Source organism: Cebidichthys violaceus, unplaced genomic scaffold (assembly GCF_023349555.1).
Source record: "Cebidichthys violaceus isolate CVI_PGR_0920_01 unplaced genomic scaffold, fCebVio1.0.p SCAF_20, whole genome shotgun sequence".
Taxonomy (NCBI): domain Eukaryota; kingdom Metazoa; phylum Chordata; class Actinopteri; order Perciformes; family Stichaeidae; genus Cebidichthys; species Cebidichthys violaceus.
Genome location: NW_027176373.1, coordinates 9,119,933 through 9,138,163, shown reverse-complemented (window position 1 = coordinate 9,138,163; position 18,231 = coordinate 9,119,933). Strand labels below are relative to the sequence as shown.

The following is an 18,231-nucleotide window of genomic DNA, read 5'->3' as shown; positions in this document are numbered from 1 at the left end:
CAGTGAGTACGAGCGCAGCCAGGCAGAGAATGCTGAGCTCTGATTGGTGCCTGAACGTTCTGACTACTTCAACACATCTGCTTGGGAGGATCCTATTGGTGGAGGTGTTAAAGGGAGATTCCGCCGCAGTGACAAACCCAGTTTTTTTCTTCTTCTTCGTTCTCGAGGCTAAAATTACTTTACTTCATCGATTCGTGTGCTCTCAGTAAAAGCCCACAAGGGAAATCTAATCACACTGTGGGATTTAGTTGAGGTTAAACCCGCCTCATTTAATTTAGCCACCTTTTCATTAGTAAACCAGATTTTGGTGACTCCTTTAGTGTGACATGGATCTCCATGATATATCACGTGCTCTGTGGAAAACCAAATGTGACTTATTAGGCAAGCCTGTCAAATGTCAATAAATAGAACATAAAATATTCTCTGAAATTCATGAATAAGCAATGAGATTCATCCATAATCAATTAACTATGTACACATTGATGAGTACTGAACTGATAAAAGGTGTGCAATACAACATGTTTAAGAAAATAAATGGCTAGTCCCCTTGTGTTAACAGGTTTTTATATTTACAGTATGATCTATCTATATCAAATTATAATGAAACCTCAGCTTGATTTATGTCAAGTTGGCTTGGAGTGGATAAACTGCCAAGTCAACACTAAGTAGATAGCACATCTGAATATCACACACTGTGATTTACAAAATGAGCTACAGACTACTATGGGGCCCCGAGGGGCCACAAATTAGGTGACAGGCAACATGTAGTTGTTCTATGCTAAAATACTAGCTGACCCCAGGCCTGCTTTATGGTAAAACACATTCATTTTGACACCCTAACACAGAGACTCAGGTAATAAAGGCCAAACCACATTTAAGCCTGGTATCTGCTTGACTGCTGCACATTTTCAAACTGATTCAAAATTAAATGAATTAGCCCATGCCAGTAGACATATAGTACACTTGGAGCTTTCAGGGCCCCTGAGGTTTGTGGGTCCCTGGACAATTGCTTGCTTGGATCGTTTGATTATCTATCCTTGGGAAAAGTTGGCAACACTTAAAATAGATTGTACTGCAATTAAATCGTATTTAATTAATGTTTAGGCCTGTGCGTAACGTACGCACTGACGACGTGCTTATCACGTACCACAGCACAGAGGCATCCCAAAAATTGCCATATGTATACAGTATATATATCTATATATATATAGATATATATATATATATATGTGTGCATTCAATTTATGATTAAATGCAATTTGTGCAAGAGTATATGTCTACGTATGTATAGGTAAAAGATAGTTAGATCAGTAGGAGCTGAACATTGACTCTTTCATGTGGTTTCAGAGTGTGTCCCTGAAATGTGTTCACTTCCAAGCTCAACCGATGGCCGGGGGTCACTCGGGGCTCCTGGATGTGCTGGTACAAAGTAGTCCAGACTTTCACTTTGTCTCTGTATCTTGCCTCAGTAAGGTGCTTAGTGAGCACAGGAAACTGATATGACACACTAACAGGAAGCTCAAAACAGATATGTACACAAGTCTAACCAGCACATCCTTCCTCTGCTTCATTAAAACATCCTCGCACAGAAATCATGAGATGATCCAGAGTGTGTGGTTGAGGGGTTTGTGGGTTTTCTACCTTTGTGTTGCATTCCCAGTCCTACAGGATGATGCAGAGAAAGGATACATTGAGGGGGGGCACCACCGTCGTCCGACGTTGAAATGGGCTTCAGATTATAGTCCTAATTTAGCACCCGCTCTTCACAGTCTGTCTTGTTGCACCACATGCGAATCAGGGGCTCCTGTCGTACATGTTACACCGTATATGTCAACACTGAGATATCCTTAAAGCAAATGTTTTGCTGTTAACTTGCCTGCTTAACATGTCATTTCAAGTGGGGGAAAAAATGCTGTACTTCATTTTGTGACAGAAGGAACACATCAGCACATTTTACAAATGATTGCATCTCTACCCTTGTTAAGAGACAACAATCACCTCTTGGTCCATACCGTCTGCTCTTCTTTTTATTACATAGCCGCTCTAATAATACTGTCTGACCTTATGTTAGTGCTGTACCAAAGTTTAATTGCATGACCGACTTATAATACAGCTTGGGAAATCATACAGCAGCTAAAACCCATATTTCTATGCATCACGTAAAAACTGACGACGAACATTGAGTCAGAAACCGAAAATATATCAGGCTAATAGCAGACTGTCTCTGCATGAACATCATGTGATTTAGACCAGTCAGATGCAAAACACGACTCACTGTCCAAAAACCTGTTCTTTGTATGTATACACATAACAATGCAATTCAGAAACAATCTTCTTCCACTTATTCATGTAATCACCTCAATGTGAATCATTTAATGAGTCATTTTTAAAAAGGTAATGAAGTAATTATATGGTCGCCATCGTGAATCCCTTCTGTCAGCATGTTGCTCAGTTCAAACTATGATGCAAAATGGCGCAGGTTAAAGCACCCGGTCCAGTTCTGTAATAGTTTTAGCCTTCACTCCAGTTCTCCACCTGCGGGTGGTGTCTGGCCCGTCACTGTGTCAAGACTGTTCAAGGGCTTCATCGATCTCTGCATCTGCTGGAGCTGCGTTCTCCTGCTCTGGGTCCCCAGGTAGGACGTCTGCAACCGTCTGGATGAGCTCCTCGATCTGCTCCTCTGATAACCGCTCCTCACTCTCCTCCACCAACTGAACACAAACAGAAAGTATCGGTTATTACAAATGGTGTCCATTTCTTTGCCTTATTTAATACATAACATGCTTACACACATAAACTCGCCAAGCCTCAACTGTGTCCATCCCTTTATCGGCAGGTGCCAAAACAATATCACCTCAAGCTGCATTAGCAACACATATTTTCTTCAGCAGATTGTCAGTTTGACAGTCGAATTTTAGATGTTCAAATTTCCAAAATGGACAAGGAGTCCTTGAAGGGGACATGTTAATATTTTTCTTCTAGAAAATGTTTACATGCTTTAAATGTCAACACATTATTTCTCTCAGACTGTATATTGCTCTATTTAACATGAACTGTATTTATGACAACATAATACTCACAAATCACAAAAACATAATTAGGCTGCTTCAAAGTACTCTGAAATATTGCATTTTAAATATCTACAGTTCCACAACTGGCAAAGTCCATCTGCTGATGAAGAACATGTGATGTGATGGAAAGCACCAGAACAGCTAGTCCAAGCAGTTGGAGGTTTGAGGACAGTTTTGTCAACTGCTGATTCCAAGATCGAAAATAAATTTAAACCACAATTTATCTGCACATTGTTTAGCCCTCAAGCATTTTGCTAGGCTATTGCTATTTACTCCCTAACAGCATAACGGCAGGTTTTGTAACTCTCGGTGTCGGCAGATTCAAACGACAGGAAGAGGTAACTAAAAACCAGTAACTTAAAATTCTCATGAATTATAACTGGATATCAGTAAACACGACAGAGCATGTTTATTTACCAACCAGATCACCCTGAGATCACTTTCTAGCTGTGGAAATATGCTTTGCATCCGAGTGAGTCCAGATAGCTGCAGGGCCATTTTAGTTTTGCATGTGAACCACCACAGTGTATGGACTGGATGTCTGAAAACCCCCAAATGCTTTATGGCCTGGGTGTACAGGCAGTACATCACTGCTTCTACTTTGAGTTGCTTCTCCACAAGAGCATCAGTGACACAGATTCATACATTTCCAATGTTCCACCAATGAGTGATTGTGACAGCGATTTCCCTTCTATAATGGGATCAATGGAGTCATGTACGGCGCAGAAATGGCTCCATTCAACTTGTGTTTTGGAATAGTGAGAGACATATTCATAAATAAAGCATGCCCTATGAAATGGATTTATTACAGTCTTTAATGACAAAGCTGGCATTATTCTATATTTTCCTTAATGTCAACAAATCCCATGGAAACAACAAAACTAACAATTTACAAGTCAGTTTCTCAATACTTCCCAACCCTGTTACCCAAAGCCTATTTATCCTACTGTGGACTGAAATTTAAAAAGAATGGGTTACAGTTTCAAGTAATAAATATTTAAGAGCTGGGTATTGTGGTTTTTAAAAAAAATGTTACTTAAAGAATAGTAAATAGACCATCGTAATGAAGGAACATCTTGACCAGAGCAAAAGTGAGGATCACTGATGTGTTATTGATACGGACTGTACTTGTTATACTAGGATACTAGGATGAGTTCATTGTTAGTTTTGTACTTTCTATGGGATGTGTTGACGATAAGAAAAAAAGTAGAACGCCACCATAATTATCCTTTAAGCAACTCTTAGCATATGACACACTGGCTCATTTCTACCACAATAACTGTGTGAAAGAATCATGGAAATGTAAACCATCAGGGAAAAAGAGATGAATATGAATAAGAGATAAAGAGAGGTATGATAACGTGTAATAACAGTAATTGGTGACAATTAAGTAAAACACTCACTAGCTGAATTTCCACTGCTGTCTGTGGCCGGTGGTTCAATAGCTGCAGTTTTTCTGCCCTGATGGGGGAAAAACATCAGTGAGTATATGATGTAAGGAACAGCACATGCAGTATATTTGCTTATCTTAAAAATACTATGCATCTTAGGTAATCTGTAAATTCCAAATGACAACATGAATGAGAACATATATGCCTTTGATGTCACTGACTTTGTGAGTTTGTGAGGCATCATGGTAGTGAGGAACTCTTTGACGATCTCTGGAGTCTGCCTGCTGCAGGGCGTCTTTGACAGGTAGTTTAGTGTCTGTGTGGAAATGCAGAGGAAGCTGTGGTCACGCTATTGCAAAAGTGTAAATGTGACACAACAAGTCAGTGGAGAGAGAGAAAGAGAATGTGTGCTAACCTCGTACATGATGGTGTTGAGGTTCTGCTGCTTGTTCTTGCCGCTGTCCTTCCTCTGTTCCTTCAGGTCTGTCATGAGTTTGAACACCTGAGAAACACAGACGGACAAATCTGAATTTGCGACACTTAATTGTTTTCATCTCTTGACTGGACGCTACAAAAAGATTTAATGTTAAACGATGAGACACAACACATTACCTCATAGTTACTGAGCATAGCAGCATTTGCGTTTTTCCTGAAAAAAAGAAAAGAAGGTATGATTAAGCACAAGTTCATTCTTGACTGTTGCAAACTGTATATGACAACAAATAATCTAAGATGAAAGGTCAGTTTAGCTTCTAAATGGATCTCAGTCACCTTACTGAATGAAGACTGTGAGACCTGACTCAAAGCTCCGGAAAATGGATGATTTAGTTTAGATTATTTCGGTTAAATAAACATGACAAAAATATTTATGATTAGAGTAGAATTCACATGAAGTTGTGATTTAGACAAGCAGACAGGGCAAAAAGAAGAATAGGCAAATTAGAAAATGCTCTTAAAACTTTTCTATTATTTTATTACGTTTTTAAAAATGGTGTCAGCTTGTGGCTATTTGTCAGACAATAGTTCCTCCAAGTAGGAATTATTTAAATCATATGTAGAAATCCACTAACACAATGTCTCAGTGTTGCGTCAGCTGCTCCAGTGTTGTCGGGAAAGGTTTTAGCTAGCTTATTCACTTTGAGTAGATCGTTATTGTCTTATTATTATTAAAGACAAATATAATTAAGTTGTTTTTTTTTTTAATTGCAATCACACAGACCTGAAATGTGTCTAAAACCAGTTAATGTGTCACTACATCTTTCCCACAGCTCAATCAATAAATGAACCGGAAATTGCTACAAATACGTAGTAACGTTACCTTTAACCATAATAAACAAAACATAGAGCCGCCAAATAACAAACACATTGCACAATATTTAGAGTTTAAAATGAAATTCTTACACTTCCATTTCGCCAGGCACTTAGCTTCGGTCCGTCGCTATAGTGCCCGTGTAGAAAATGTGAAACGGGTCAAAGGTTCCGCCCTGGCTTCAGTGTTGCGATGTATCTCCCCCTCATGTTTGGTGCTTCTCACTGCAGAAAAGCACAAAGCCAGGACCGGGCTCTGGAGGAGGAGAGACAGAATGGATCTAATACCGATTAAAATTAAATAATACATCTTTGGGGCACGAAACCAAATAAAGAAACCCTGTAATCCAGGATGTGACATTCATTCACAACTCACAGCACATTGATATGTAACAATACACTTAATATTTTACAGAAAATAAAGACATGATCTTGTCCTTTTTTCTTCATTAAGGCCAAATCCCAGTGTTTCCTCATGACTCATGGACTTTGAGGCGCGCTCCTGCGAAGTCCGTGAGGGTTTAGGGATGTCCCACTGTCAAATCGTCAAGTGTTTGAGGGCTCTCTGGCAGACATTTTGAGCCCTTTATGAATCCTTTCTTAGCCTAAGGGAATTACCCACAAGTCATAGCACCATGACGTTAAACACGGGGTAACCAGTGGATGCATGGAGACGTACAAAAAAATGGTAAACAAAGAGGACGGCCAAATCCCAATGTCCTCCCTAAATCCTAAACCTTGAACCCTCAAGGACTTAATTGACGTCACCTGGTAAGTGGTTGAGTGTGAGAGGCTGCAAGGGCTCCAAATGGTGTAAATATGAATGGGACAGCACTTTGCTGGAACATATCCGTTACCATGAAAATTACAAAAAAATAAGATGTATAATTGTGGGTATTTATTTTATACTTTGTACTCCCTGATTTGAACGTCTTCAGGCTCTTTCCTCACAAGATGAGACGTCATTTCATATCATCTATGAAAAAGTCAATCAATTTGATGAATAAATAAATAAATATCTGATTTCAAGTTTATTTTTTGTTCCATCTTTACCCTTAATGTTTCTGAGTAAATATAATAAGAAAGGCTGAACACACATGAGCCGTCCTCTTTGTTTACCTTTTTTTAACATCTCCATGTGTCCACTGGTTACCCCGTGTTTAACGTCATGTTGCTATGATTTGTGGGTAATTCCCTTAGGCTAAGTCTTACGGAAAGGGTTCATAAAGGGCTCAAAATGTCAGCCAGAGAGCCCTCAAACACTTGACGATTTGACAGTGGGACATCCCTAAACCCTCACGGACTTCGCGGGAGCGCGCCTCAAAGTCCGTGAGTCCGTAAGTGGGGACATTGGGATTTGGCCGACGGCTGACGTGTGTTCAGTCTGTCTTGTTATATTAATACAGAAACATTAAGGGTTAAAGATGGAACAAAAAATAAACTTGAAATCAGAGGATATTTATTTATTTATCCATCATATATTTGATTTTATCATCGAAGATGTTTTGACAAAAACAAGTAAATAGATTATATGAAGTCACCTCTCATCTTGTGAGGAAAGAGCCTGGAAGACGTTCAAATCAGGGAGTACAAAGTATAAAATAAATACCCACAATTATACGTTTTATTTTTTGTTGTTTTCATGGTAACGTGATATGTTGCAGCAAAGTGCTGTCCTATTCATATTTATACCATTTTGAGCCCTTGCAGCCTCTCACACTCAACCACTTACCAGCTGACATCAATTAAGTCCTTAAGGGTTCAGGGTTTAGGATTTAGGGAGGACATTGGGATTTGGCCATTGGGATTTGGCCTAACTCAAAATCAGATGTATTCAGAATTTGACCTCTCATTCACACATTTATACTGTAGATGAGAGAAAAGACACATAAAAACACAATCAAAATCCAGACATGAAAGTAATCACTTTATTGAATATCGAAAAATAGTCATCACTCACTTGTTAAAACAGAGATTTTTTCCATTATGACTAAATTTAACCAGATAAGAAATTTAAACTATCAAATTCAAGAGAGACATTCTCAAGACATTGGTATCAACACACTGACAGTATGACGGAACATTATAATATCAAATATTATACAATTTATTACAAATTTAAAATATTTCTTAAAAAATAAGATCTCAAAGGGGATTTTTCAAAGACAGAAGATAAAAAAGTATAAAGCAGATCTTTGAGGCAGACATCAATATTTGAGTTTAAAACAAATCTGATAGATCATTTTTCTTCAAACATAAACGCTGACACAGCGCTATGGAGATAGTTCTGGCTATGCAAGTTAAAAAAAAAAGAAAAAAAGAAAGAAAAATAGTGACCAAGACATTTACTGAACCAGTTTACAGTCAGTAACCATACTGTATCGTTGGCATTTCTGTGCTGCAGCTTCATGATACTTGTGTGAGGACATATAAACCGACACATCTGTGATAAGATAATAGCGGCCGATAATAAGACATTACAACCAGGTTTTTCAAATCTAACAGGGCAATGGTGGACAGTGCAGTCGCATTCGCTATGAACAAGCACAGAACCAAAATTCACAAATATTATTCAGGTATATTCCCAGAACAGAACAAAGATTTAGCAGTTGCCAAACAAAAATGATACAAAATACAGTATAGACAAAAACAAGCATTTAGAGATTCAAACACATGACAAAAAAAAGTATTATGGAGAAACCATAGTTCCCTTTATACTAAAACTGATTATGGTTACCCAAAACATTGAATACAATAAGTTTTGTATGATATCTTTTCCCCATCCCTGCACTACTTCAGTGCTTAACAACAAAAGTACCCTGATCAAAGAGCTGATATCTGAAAACAGACATGACAGCCTTTGTTGCTCACTGCTGAAGCTGCTCGCGCTGTATCTTTTGTCAGCAGTTAGCTTTGTATCTGCTCAAATAGTGTCCATTGGGACAGAATCCTCTCTCTGAGAGATAAATTCAAAGAACTTCTTGAAAATCTCATCATTTGTGTTCACATTTCTAAATGACGATACATTTCTGCTCTCAACCAGTTTCTTCACATTGGCCGTCATCTGTTGTTGATGTTTATAACTGCAAGCCAGGTATTTCTTCAACACATCACCCCTTTTTTCCCCCACCATTTGGATAATGATGTGCTCAATAATGCCCAACAAAGGATAGCCATACTCTATGACACTTTGGCGTTCACCTCTGGCATTGAGGTAGGCATATCCGCCTGAATGCATTGCAACAACATTGCAGTGATCATCAAAGACAGGAGAGCCAGATGAGCCACAAGAAAGACAAGACTCGTAATTTAGAGCCTGTCTGTTCTCTTTATAATTTTTCACATCCTCAAAGAAACGGTCCGTAATCAACTGAATGGGAGCATTATTTTTACTGTAATGAGGGCTGTGCGGCCAAACACCCTCTGGATTTTCAAGGCGATGCCTCTCGACAACCTGGTTGCGGTTTTCAGTTGGAATTATGACGCATGGATCTATCTTTTTCACACCCTCACCAGGATGCCCAATAATGCAAATTCCACTACTTTGGGGAAGGAATCCGAAGTGTTTTAACAGACCTTCAGGCAAGTTCTGATCAGCACTGATCCTCAACAAAGCCCAGTCATACTTGTGCTCTAACACATCACGGCTGTATTCAAATCCAGCAACCTCTTCCACTAGTGCTCCTGACCCTTCCTGGCCTAGACTTTCAAAAAAGAAATGGACTGTGACCTTCTCAGTAAGCTGCCGTGTCCTCTTATCATAAACGTTTTTAACTACATGGCCATTTGTGAGGACAAACTTGTCAAATAGGAGGAAGCCACTTCCTTTCGCTCTGTCATTTATTCTCACTTGGCAAGTTACTGAGCTCCACCAGTGTCTTCATTGTTTTCACGTCCCTGCATGTCTCAGTGTTCTTTCCGTACTCCACACGGAAGAGATTTTGGATATGAGAAGGCCTAGATACTTGCTGACTTTTCTTTCCCTTCACCCAATCATTAATCTGTGAAGATAGATAACTCTGCATCTTTTTTGAACGAGGTATTTTATGAGACACTATTTCTGGTGCCTTCTTACCATCCAGCCCTGCTTTCTGTTTTGGTGTGTTGACATTCTCTGACTCAGCTGTTGTAGACTGCTGTAGAGCATCTCGGTTTCCTTCAGAGTCAGACCTCTGAGATTCATTTTGCGTCATGTAAGCATCATCCAAACTGCCAGGCTGACTGGCTGGTGGACTGGACTTATCGAGCAGTATGATCCTGAGAGTTTTACCGTCAAGATCATCAACGAGATCGGACATTTCAGTGGTTACCTCAGTGATTGTGTTGGAGAGTGCACAATTCTTTTTGAATACGATATTATGTAAACGACCATCTCTTTTCAGAGCATGCTTCACTTTTTCCCCTCTGTATGCATAAACCATCATTTCCTCAATTACTTTTTTTAGTGCTAGGTTTCTCATCATTTTCACTACACCTTTACCTCCCTTTGTCAGTAAATGAAACATCACAAGCTCACTAGATGGCCCCTTTCTCTGGTAATGATTAGAACCCTTAAGCACTTGCTTGGGCTCATCATCAGCTTTAACATACTTCATAGTCAGCTGTTCAGCTTTGATTAAGCTGCATGGAAAGTGTGAACTGATAGCTTTCCCATCTCTTACAATAACAAGCTCTTTTTTTTTGTTCCTTTCTGCATTTTTGATGAACTGTGAACTTGTCTCCAGCAATCTCTCAACAGTTCTTGCTTTATTGCAGGTCAACGTTGTGCTTTTGTTATTGCAGCACCACTGGAAAGAATGGGTTTCATGTGGCTCCTCTTCCTAGGAATGAAACACCATTAAATCTCATTTCATTTAATTACAGAAAAGAAGTTGTATTCTGTTATAGCAATACTCTTACAGCATCCATCCATTAGCTATACCTGTTTAAGCAGAGAGTTGTGAGGGACTGGAGCCGGTCCCGCCTGACTTTGGGCGAAAGGCAGTGTGCACCCTGTGGTCTCCGGATTAACACCGGGCTGACAAATAGAGACAGACAACACTTAAAACCTTGTTGTATCAGTCAAAAACAAGGCAGAAATTAAATAAAAACACAAAACTTAATCATTTTTTACCATGTGTTGTTAAAAAATTTAAAAGATTTCACAAAAAACAAGACTTGCCACAAAAGTTAGATTAAAATGATAGAAAAGAAAAATAAGCCTTTATGTCCAACACAGAAAAAAATATGACAAAAATAGGACAAACCTCTGCAACAGTTTGTAAATCAGGAGGTTGCCTGCTTTCCCCATTCTGGTCATCTGCTTCTTCCTTGAGATAAAATATATAAATGTTATCAATAATAGCAAAAGCATTACAGAATGCATGCTTAAAACTTTAGACATTACGTTTTTTTTTCCGATTTATGTCATTTATAAGAGATACAGAGCTAGATGCAATTATCAAACCTGTGTAAATCAGTATAGACTCAGGATAATTACCTTGATTACTTTGTCCATTTGTCCATTGTTTGTGGTCTTCAAGGGTTGATCTTGGGAAGATTCCATTTTTTTATTTTTCTGGCTGAATTTTTAATTCCCCCAAAAAGAAGGTGATGTAGTAGCTTACCTTCAAGAAAAGTTTATGAAAATTATTAATTTCTGGAATCATCATGATATTTATTGTGTTTCACAAAAAAGACAGCAATAAAAACAACAAATGTGAGATGGCCTTATTCCTGGAACACATATCTCTCACTTACTCTAAAGACACAAAACTAAACATAACAAATGTGCATCTTATTGTTGGAACGCTGGTTCAGCATTCCAAATATGTTATCCTATTCTTTATGCCACTATTTCCTTCGTACTTTTTATGTCCCCTTTCTCCTACATTTTTTAAGCTACAGAAATCATTCAACTATCAAAATGTTCAGCTCTTTCAGGAAAGGGGTGCTGTGACTTTTCATATTTCTACCTCTTTTGCTTTTTGAATTATTAAGCTTTTTGCAATTTTTTTGCAATGGGATCTCTATGGAGACATTTTTCAAATCCTCTTAAACTTCTTCAATTTAATTCTAAATAGTAATAGTAATAATAATACTTCTACTAATACTAATTTTATTTCAACTACTCCTAAGATCACTACTACTGCTATTACTACTACTCCTACTAATAGTTCTACTACTACTACTACTACTTTTACTACTATTACTTTGACAGTAAAATCGTTTAGCTTCAAGCTTCCTGCATTGTAATTCAGCTCTTAGCTTCTTTCGATAATACAGTTTAGCTTCCAAGTGTAAACAATTCAACTAGAAGAGTTTTCAGCAGTTCAGTGCTTTTCAATGCTTTTGGCCTTCAACATTTTTCAGACAGGTAGTCTCCCATTTCTGTATTTTCAGCATTTTTTTGCGAATCATTTCCGTTTTCAGCATTCCAACGCATTTTCTGCAGGAAATGCATTTTCTAGTTAGAACAAAAATTAATGCTGCGAGCAGCGATGAACGGGCCCTCGCATCCTCCAGCACGTTGGGGGTGCTGGCAGGACTCCAACGTATGCGGCTGAGATCGTCTGCGACTGTTGGACAACGCGCCTACGAAAACAAAGTCATGTAAATCAGATGCTGTTTATCAAAAAACGCAGATTTCCTTTTGCCAGCAGGTGGTGCTGTGAGTATTACTGAAAAGTAGCTTGTAGACATCCTCAGGCCATGCTTGTTATCAAGCATGTGAAGTTTGGGACTGTTTGGAACAAGTCTTGCTGAGTTACATCATCTTCTTTGATGGGGAATCACGTAAAGTAGCCGCCCGCTACGGCTAAGCCATTCCGTCAAACGAAAATCTTTTGATAACTTTTAATCACAATGGTCTTGAGACTGTACTGAGCAAATTTGAAGTGGATCTGACAAAGTCCCTAGGAGGAGTTCGTTAAAGTATAGCGACTAGAAATGAGCCTAAATCTATTGAAAAATGACTCATTAATCAAAATGGCCGACTTCCGGTACGGTTTAGAGCATGGTCCCAAGAGACTTCTTTTTAAGTCTCTCTGAGATACATGTTTCTACCAAGATCCATACAGGTACCTCAAACATAGCACTGGGGCTGCTCTTTTGAAATATTGTAGGGGGCGCTATGGAGGCAATTTAAAACGGCCAAGCCAAAGTTCCATATAAAATATGTCCTCCCATTACCTATGACACATGTATAACGTTCCATGAGTTTTTGAGCATCCCAAGCCAGTGAACCATCAGCTTCCTTTTTCATGGCGAATGATGCGTTGCTACGGCAACAGCGTTCAATGAAAAGTCACAATATTCATGATGATGCATTATCAATTTCCTAAGGCTATCTTTACCACATTTCAGACTGATCTGGTGAACTGGCTAGGAGGAGTAAATAAAAGTATAAAATATGACATTTCCTTTTGCCAGTAGGTGGCGCTATGAGTTATTGAAAATTTTACATTTGAAATGTGCTAAGGGTTGAAGTAGCATCATGCATAAGAAGTTTTGTGCATATTGGATAATGTACCTTGGAATTATAACAACTTATTTTTTCCCGGCAAATGAGGCAAAATGGCCACCTCGCCACGTCAAGATTCTTCAATGAAAACTCTAGTTTTTGATCACTTTTCATCACAAAGGTCTTAAGAGCATCCTGACCAAATTTGAAGTTGATCGCATGAATACTCTAGGAGGAGATTGTTAAAATACAAAGGCTGAAAATGTGAAAAATCACCAAAAAACTGAAATTGAGTGAATTACTGTAGCACCCCCTATTGATTGAATGGAATGAAAGTTGCAGGGTATGTTCCACCATGCGATGTGCACATAGGCAGAAAATTTGGTGATTTTAGGACAAACGGTTGAGAAGTTAAGAGTATTGATATACAAGCCACGCCCCAAGAAGTTCATTGGTCCGTATCTTCTAAACGCTATAAGATATCAACAAGCTTTTGATAATGTTTTGTGATCTAGACCAATAATGATCCACAGCAAATTTGGTAGCAATCGGACCAAGCATGTAGGAGCAATTCTCAAAAATGGGTTTTTCACAAAATTCAAGATGGCGGAAAATTTTTCTAGGTGGAGGTTAGGGGTCTGAGAGGCTTTTTTTTTTTAGTACTAGCGGACATGCGTGTCAAATTTCAAGTGAATCGGACATACTGGCCGAGGGGCGTCGATGGTCCGAATTGTAGGGGGCGCTAGAGAGCCATTTTTTTCACACAAATATGCAACCTATATCATACCTCAAGTTTCACCAGACCTGACAAGTCTGCAAAATTTGGTGAGTTCTCATGCATGGCAAGTACCCCAAATATGCTCCCAAACGACACAAATAAAAATCACGAATAATAATAATACCCCTTACAATTTCAATAGGGCCTTCGCTGGGCATTACATTACATTACACCTTTCTCGGTTGCTCGGGCCCTAATTATAGCTTACAACCAGACAAATAACAATACATATGCCTATAAGACTGTTTACAATATATTGAGATTAAATTTACCAACAATGAGTGAAATTATTGAGTTTGTTTGGACGTACTCACTACTCATGGTCACTGAGTTAGGTTGTGGTACTGCACATGCGCTTTGTAACTGGAGCTGTGATTGGACAGTCACTGCAAAATGAGCCAGAAAGACGCGCCAGAAGGAAGAGCCATGAGCGAACAGCCTTCCAGGGGTACATCTCAAGTCTCTTAATTGTCATTTCCTCGCTCCTCGATCCTCGCTTGAACCGGTAGTTGTTCTGCGCCGCCATATTGACGGCCGTCCCAAAGCTCTTATTTAGCTTGGAGGAGCGAGGATCGAGGAGAGAGGCGGGATCTCTGAGGAGCCATGAGCGAGGACCCACAAGAACAGGCTTCCAGGAAGTGTTTTAACGGCGGACACGCCCCCTCATTGTTCATCAGTTATGTGATTGGACGCTGCAGCTGATCGGACTGATTTGATTTTTCTAAATATCACTGGAGTTTCATACCAGAGTGAAGATAGATCACAGATTAAACTTAAGTTTTATATTTGGTTAGTTTTCTGATATTTATACTGCGGATAACACACAAAGGCATTTGCATAAAGCTACGTGACCTGTCTTGAACTCGTTCTTCTCCCCTTTCGCACAAACAAACGTCATCTTGACGTTTAGTAAGATATCCAATCGCCCCTTACAGGAGGTCACAGTGACTGCTAAACGAGGAACATCTGAGATAGCAAGTGTGAAGAGAGGTCACACAGGAGCCACAGACTTCACTGAGCCTTGTATGTTTTAACAATAACAACAGATCATTCTAAAAGCTAGCAGACCACAAACAACTTTCTTCATTTGTTAGAAAGATTTGTCTTTTCACGATCTCATATTTCCCTCAATAACTTTTATTATGGATACAATTAAAGTCAGAGCGAGCTGGAGAGACAAAACACTTTTTACATCATTTATCATCATTTCCATTCAGTCACATGACGCTGATAATTGCCGAGTGTTGGGTTTGATGAGTTATACCATTTAAATGTAACCTGAAACATGAAGCCTAATAAATTAATTCCAGTATTCAAGAGAAACCATAATCATAGTCTGGGTTATTTAATAATGACGTCACAATCAGAATTTCAAAACGTACAAAAGCAAATAATTCATAAATATGACAAACGCATTCCGCCAGTAGAAATCGGTCCTGCGCTCATAAACGGGACACAGTTTGTTAAAGAGGCTACAGAGAGAAAACACTTCTATGGTGATGATTACTGTGTGTCTTTATTGTTGGAATGCTGATTCAGCATTCCAAGTATTGTTCTTCGAATCTTTATTCAACTATTTCTTCCGTACGTATTTTGGCACTGAAAAACTTCCACATTTCTTAAGCTACAGAAACCATTCAACTATATAAATGTTCAGCTTTTTCAGGAGAGGGGTGCTATTTCTCATAATTTTTCTAATCTTTCAACTTTTTGAATTATTAAGCTTTTTGCAACTTATTTTTTGAATGGGATGTCTATGGAGAATATTTTTAAATCCTCTTAAACTTGTTCAACTTTCAGATCCTTCTACTTCCTCATACTTCCAGCTACAGACACCATTTAAACTTTCAAATGTTGAGAAAACCCTGACCAATGATTGTATGTTATAATCATTTTGATATCTTTTACACTTTTTGAATAGTAGCATTTTTGCTTTCATGTGTTTTTCAGTCCTTTTCTGCTTTTATAATGGGTGTGTATTGCGCAGCTTAGAGTGCGTGATGTCGCCGCTAGAGTGAAGAGAAGCTTGAGATTCCTGTGAAAAAAATATTTGTCTTTTGCGACTGACTCCTCAATTTTCATTCTACATGCATAATTTTTGGATGGAAACGTAGCTAATCTTGTCCTTGTCGTAGACATATGACTTTGGAATCCCACAGGTTTACACATTTGGCTCAAAAGCCTTTACTTGAGAGGAAAACCAACTTTCTCCTCCATAGACCCCAATGTTAAAACGTACTTCAAAAAAGTCTTGCACGGACAACCGTACCCCATTTCTAAATCGCCATTGAAGCCACTTTTTTTTACACTACAGATCCAATATTCGCATGATCTGTTCTTCAAGTCATCCTTGCACTTCAGTCGTAATATCGTAGCAATAGGGGCTATGGTTATAGGAGTTTTGTGGTTTTGTTTGACAGGTGTTTTCCAGTTTTTTTCTCATGAAAAGGCGGCAGGCTCACAGGTGTTCGTGCTTGAGCTAATTACTGATGTTTATAAACACACAGACTCACAGACTCTCCAACTGCTGCGTCATCGCCATGGGAACCAATGACACACACACACACTCTCTCTCTCTCTCTCTCTCTCTCTCTCTCTCTCTCTGTCTGTCTCTACACACTCAGTACATGTAACTGTCTGTCTGCCTGTCTCTCTCTCCCACACAGTCAGTCCATCTGACTGTCTGTCTGCCTGTCTCTCTCTCCCACTCACTCAGTACATATAACTGTCTGTCTGCTCTTCTCACTCAATCCAGATGACTGTCTGTCCACCTGTCTCACTCACTCACTCAGTACATATAACTGTCTGTCTGCCTGTCTCACTCACTCACTCCATATAACTGTCTGTCTGCCTGTCTCTCTCTCCAAATCACTCAGTCAATGTAACTGTCTGTCTGCCTGTCTCTCTCTCCCACACAGTCAGTCCATCTGACTGTCTGTCTGCCTGTCTCTCTCTCCCACTCACTCAGTACATATAACTATCTGTCTGCTCTTCTCACTCAATCCAGATGACTGTCTGTCCACCTGTCTCTCTCTCCAAATCACTTAGTCAATGTAACTGTCTGTCTGCCTGTCTCTATCTTCCACACAGTCAGTCCATCTGACTGTCTGTCTGCCTGTCTCTCTCTCCCACTCACTCAATACATATAACTGTCTGTCTGCTCTTCTCACTCAATCCAGATGACTGTCTGTCCACCTGTCTCACTCACTCACTCAGTACATATAACTGTCTGTCTGCCTGTCTCACTCCATATAACTGTCTGTCTGCCTGTCTCTCTCTCCAAATCACTCAGTCAATGTAACTGTCTGTCTGCCTGTCTCTCTCTCCCACACAGTCAGTCCATCTGACTGTCTGTCTGCCTGTTTCTCTCTCCAAATCACTCAGTCAATGTAACTGTCTGTCTGCCTGTCTCTCTCTCCCACTCACTCAGTACATATAACTGTCTGTCTGCTCTTCTCACTCAATCCAGATTACTGTCTGTCCACCTGTCTCACTCACTCAGTTCATATAACTGTCTGTTTGCCTGTCTCACTCACTCACTCAGTTCATATAACTGTCTGTCTGCCTGTCTCTCTCTCCCACACACTTAATCCATCTGACTGTCTGTCTGCCTGTCTCTCTCACTCACTCACTCAGTACATATAACTGTCTGTCTGCCTGTCTCACTCACTCACTCACTCACTCACTCAGTTCATATAACTGTCTGTTTGCCTGTCTCACTCACTCAGTTCATATAACTGTCTGTCTGCTTGTCTCTCTCTCTCCCACACACTCAGTCCATCTGACTGTCTGTCTGCCTGTCACTCTCTCACACTCATTCATTCAGTCTTTCTATCTCTGTCTTCCTGTCATTCTGTGTTTCTCTCTCTCTCTGTCTTTCTTTCTGTCTCTCCCTCTCTCCCTCTGGCTCTCTCTCTGCTACCACTACTGCTGCTATTCATGCTACTACCAGTACCAATACTACTACAGCTATGAGTACGATTGCTACTAGTACTAATACTACTGCTATCACTTCAAATACTGCCATTACTATTACTACTTCTTCTACTACTACTACTGTTATATTAAATACTACGACCACTACTACAGCTATTACTATGACTACTGATACTACTACTACTTATACTGCTTCTTCTAATTACTAATACTTCTACTACTAATAATACTTCTACTACAACTACAACTCCTACTACTACAAATATCACTACTGCTTACATTTTTTAAGCCACAGAAGCTGTTCGA

The 18,231-nt window shown here is 39.3% G+C and overlaps 2 protein-coding genes across 2 annotated transcripts; both read right to left on the bottom strand.

The window, feature by feature from the left end:
• Positions 1-1,985: 1,985 nt before the first annotated feature.
• Positions 1,986-5,905, bottom strand: crcp (calcitonin gene-related peptide-receptor component protein). The gene is made up of 6 exons (XM_068716553.1): positions 5,864-5,905; positions 5,075-5,111; positions 4,878-4,964; positions 4,684-4,778; positions 4,475-4,532; positions 1,986-2,711 (listed from the first exon to the last, which is right to left on the bottom strand). Exons 1-6 carry the CDS (start codon positions 5,869-5,871, stop codon positions 2,565-2,567), a joined length of 432 nt encoding a protein of 143 aa, XP_068572654.1. The 5' UTR covers positions 5,872-5,905; the 3' UTR covers positions 1,986-2,564.
• Positions 5,906-7,780: 1,875 nt separating this feature from the next.
• On the bottom strand, positions 7,781-11,315 carry LOC137876753 (serine protease FAM111A-like). Its single transcript, XM_068716552.1, is given in 4 exon segments — positions 7,781-9,627; positions 9,629-10,590; positions 10,692-10,787; positions 11,250-11,315. Coding segments are annotated over 4 exon segments (2,058 nt in total). The 3' UTR covers positions 7,781-8,693.
• Positions 11,316-18,231: the final 6,916 nt, after the last annotated feature.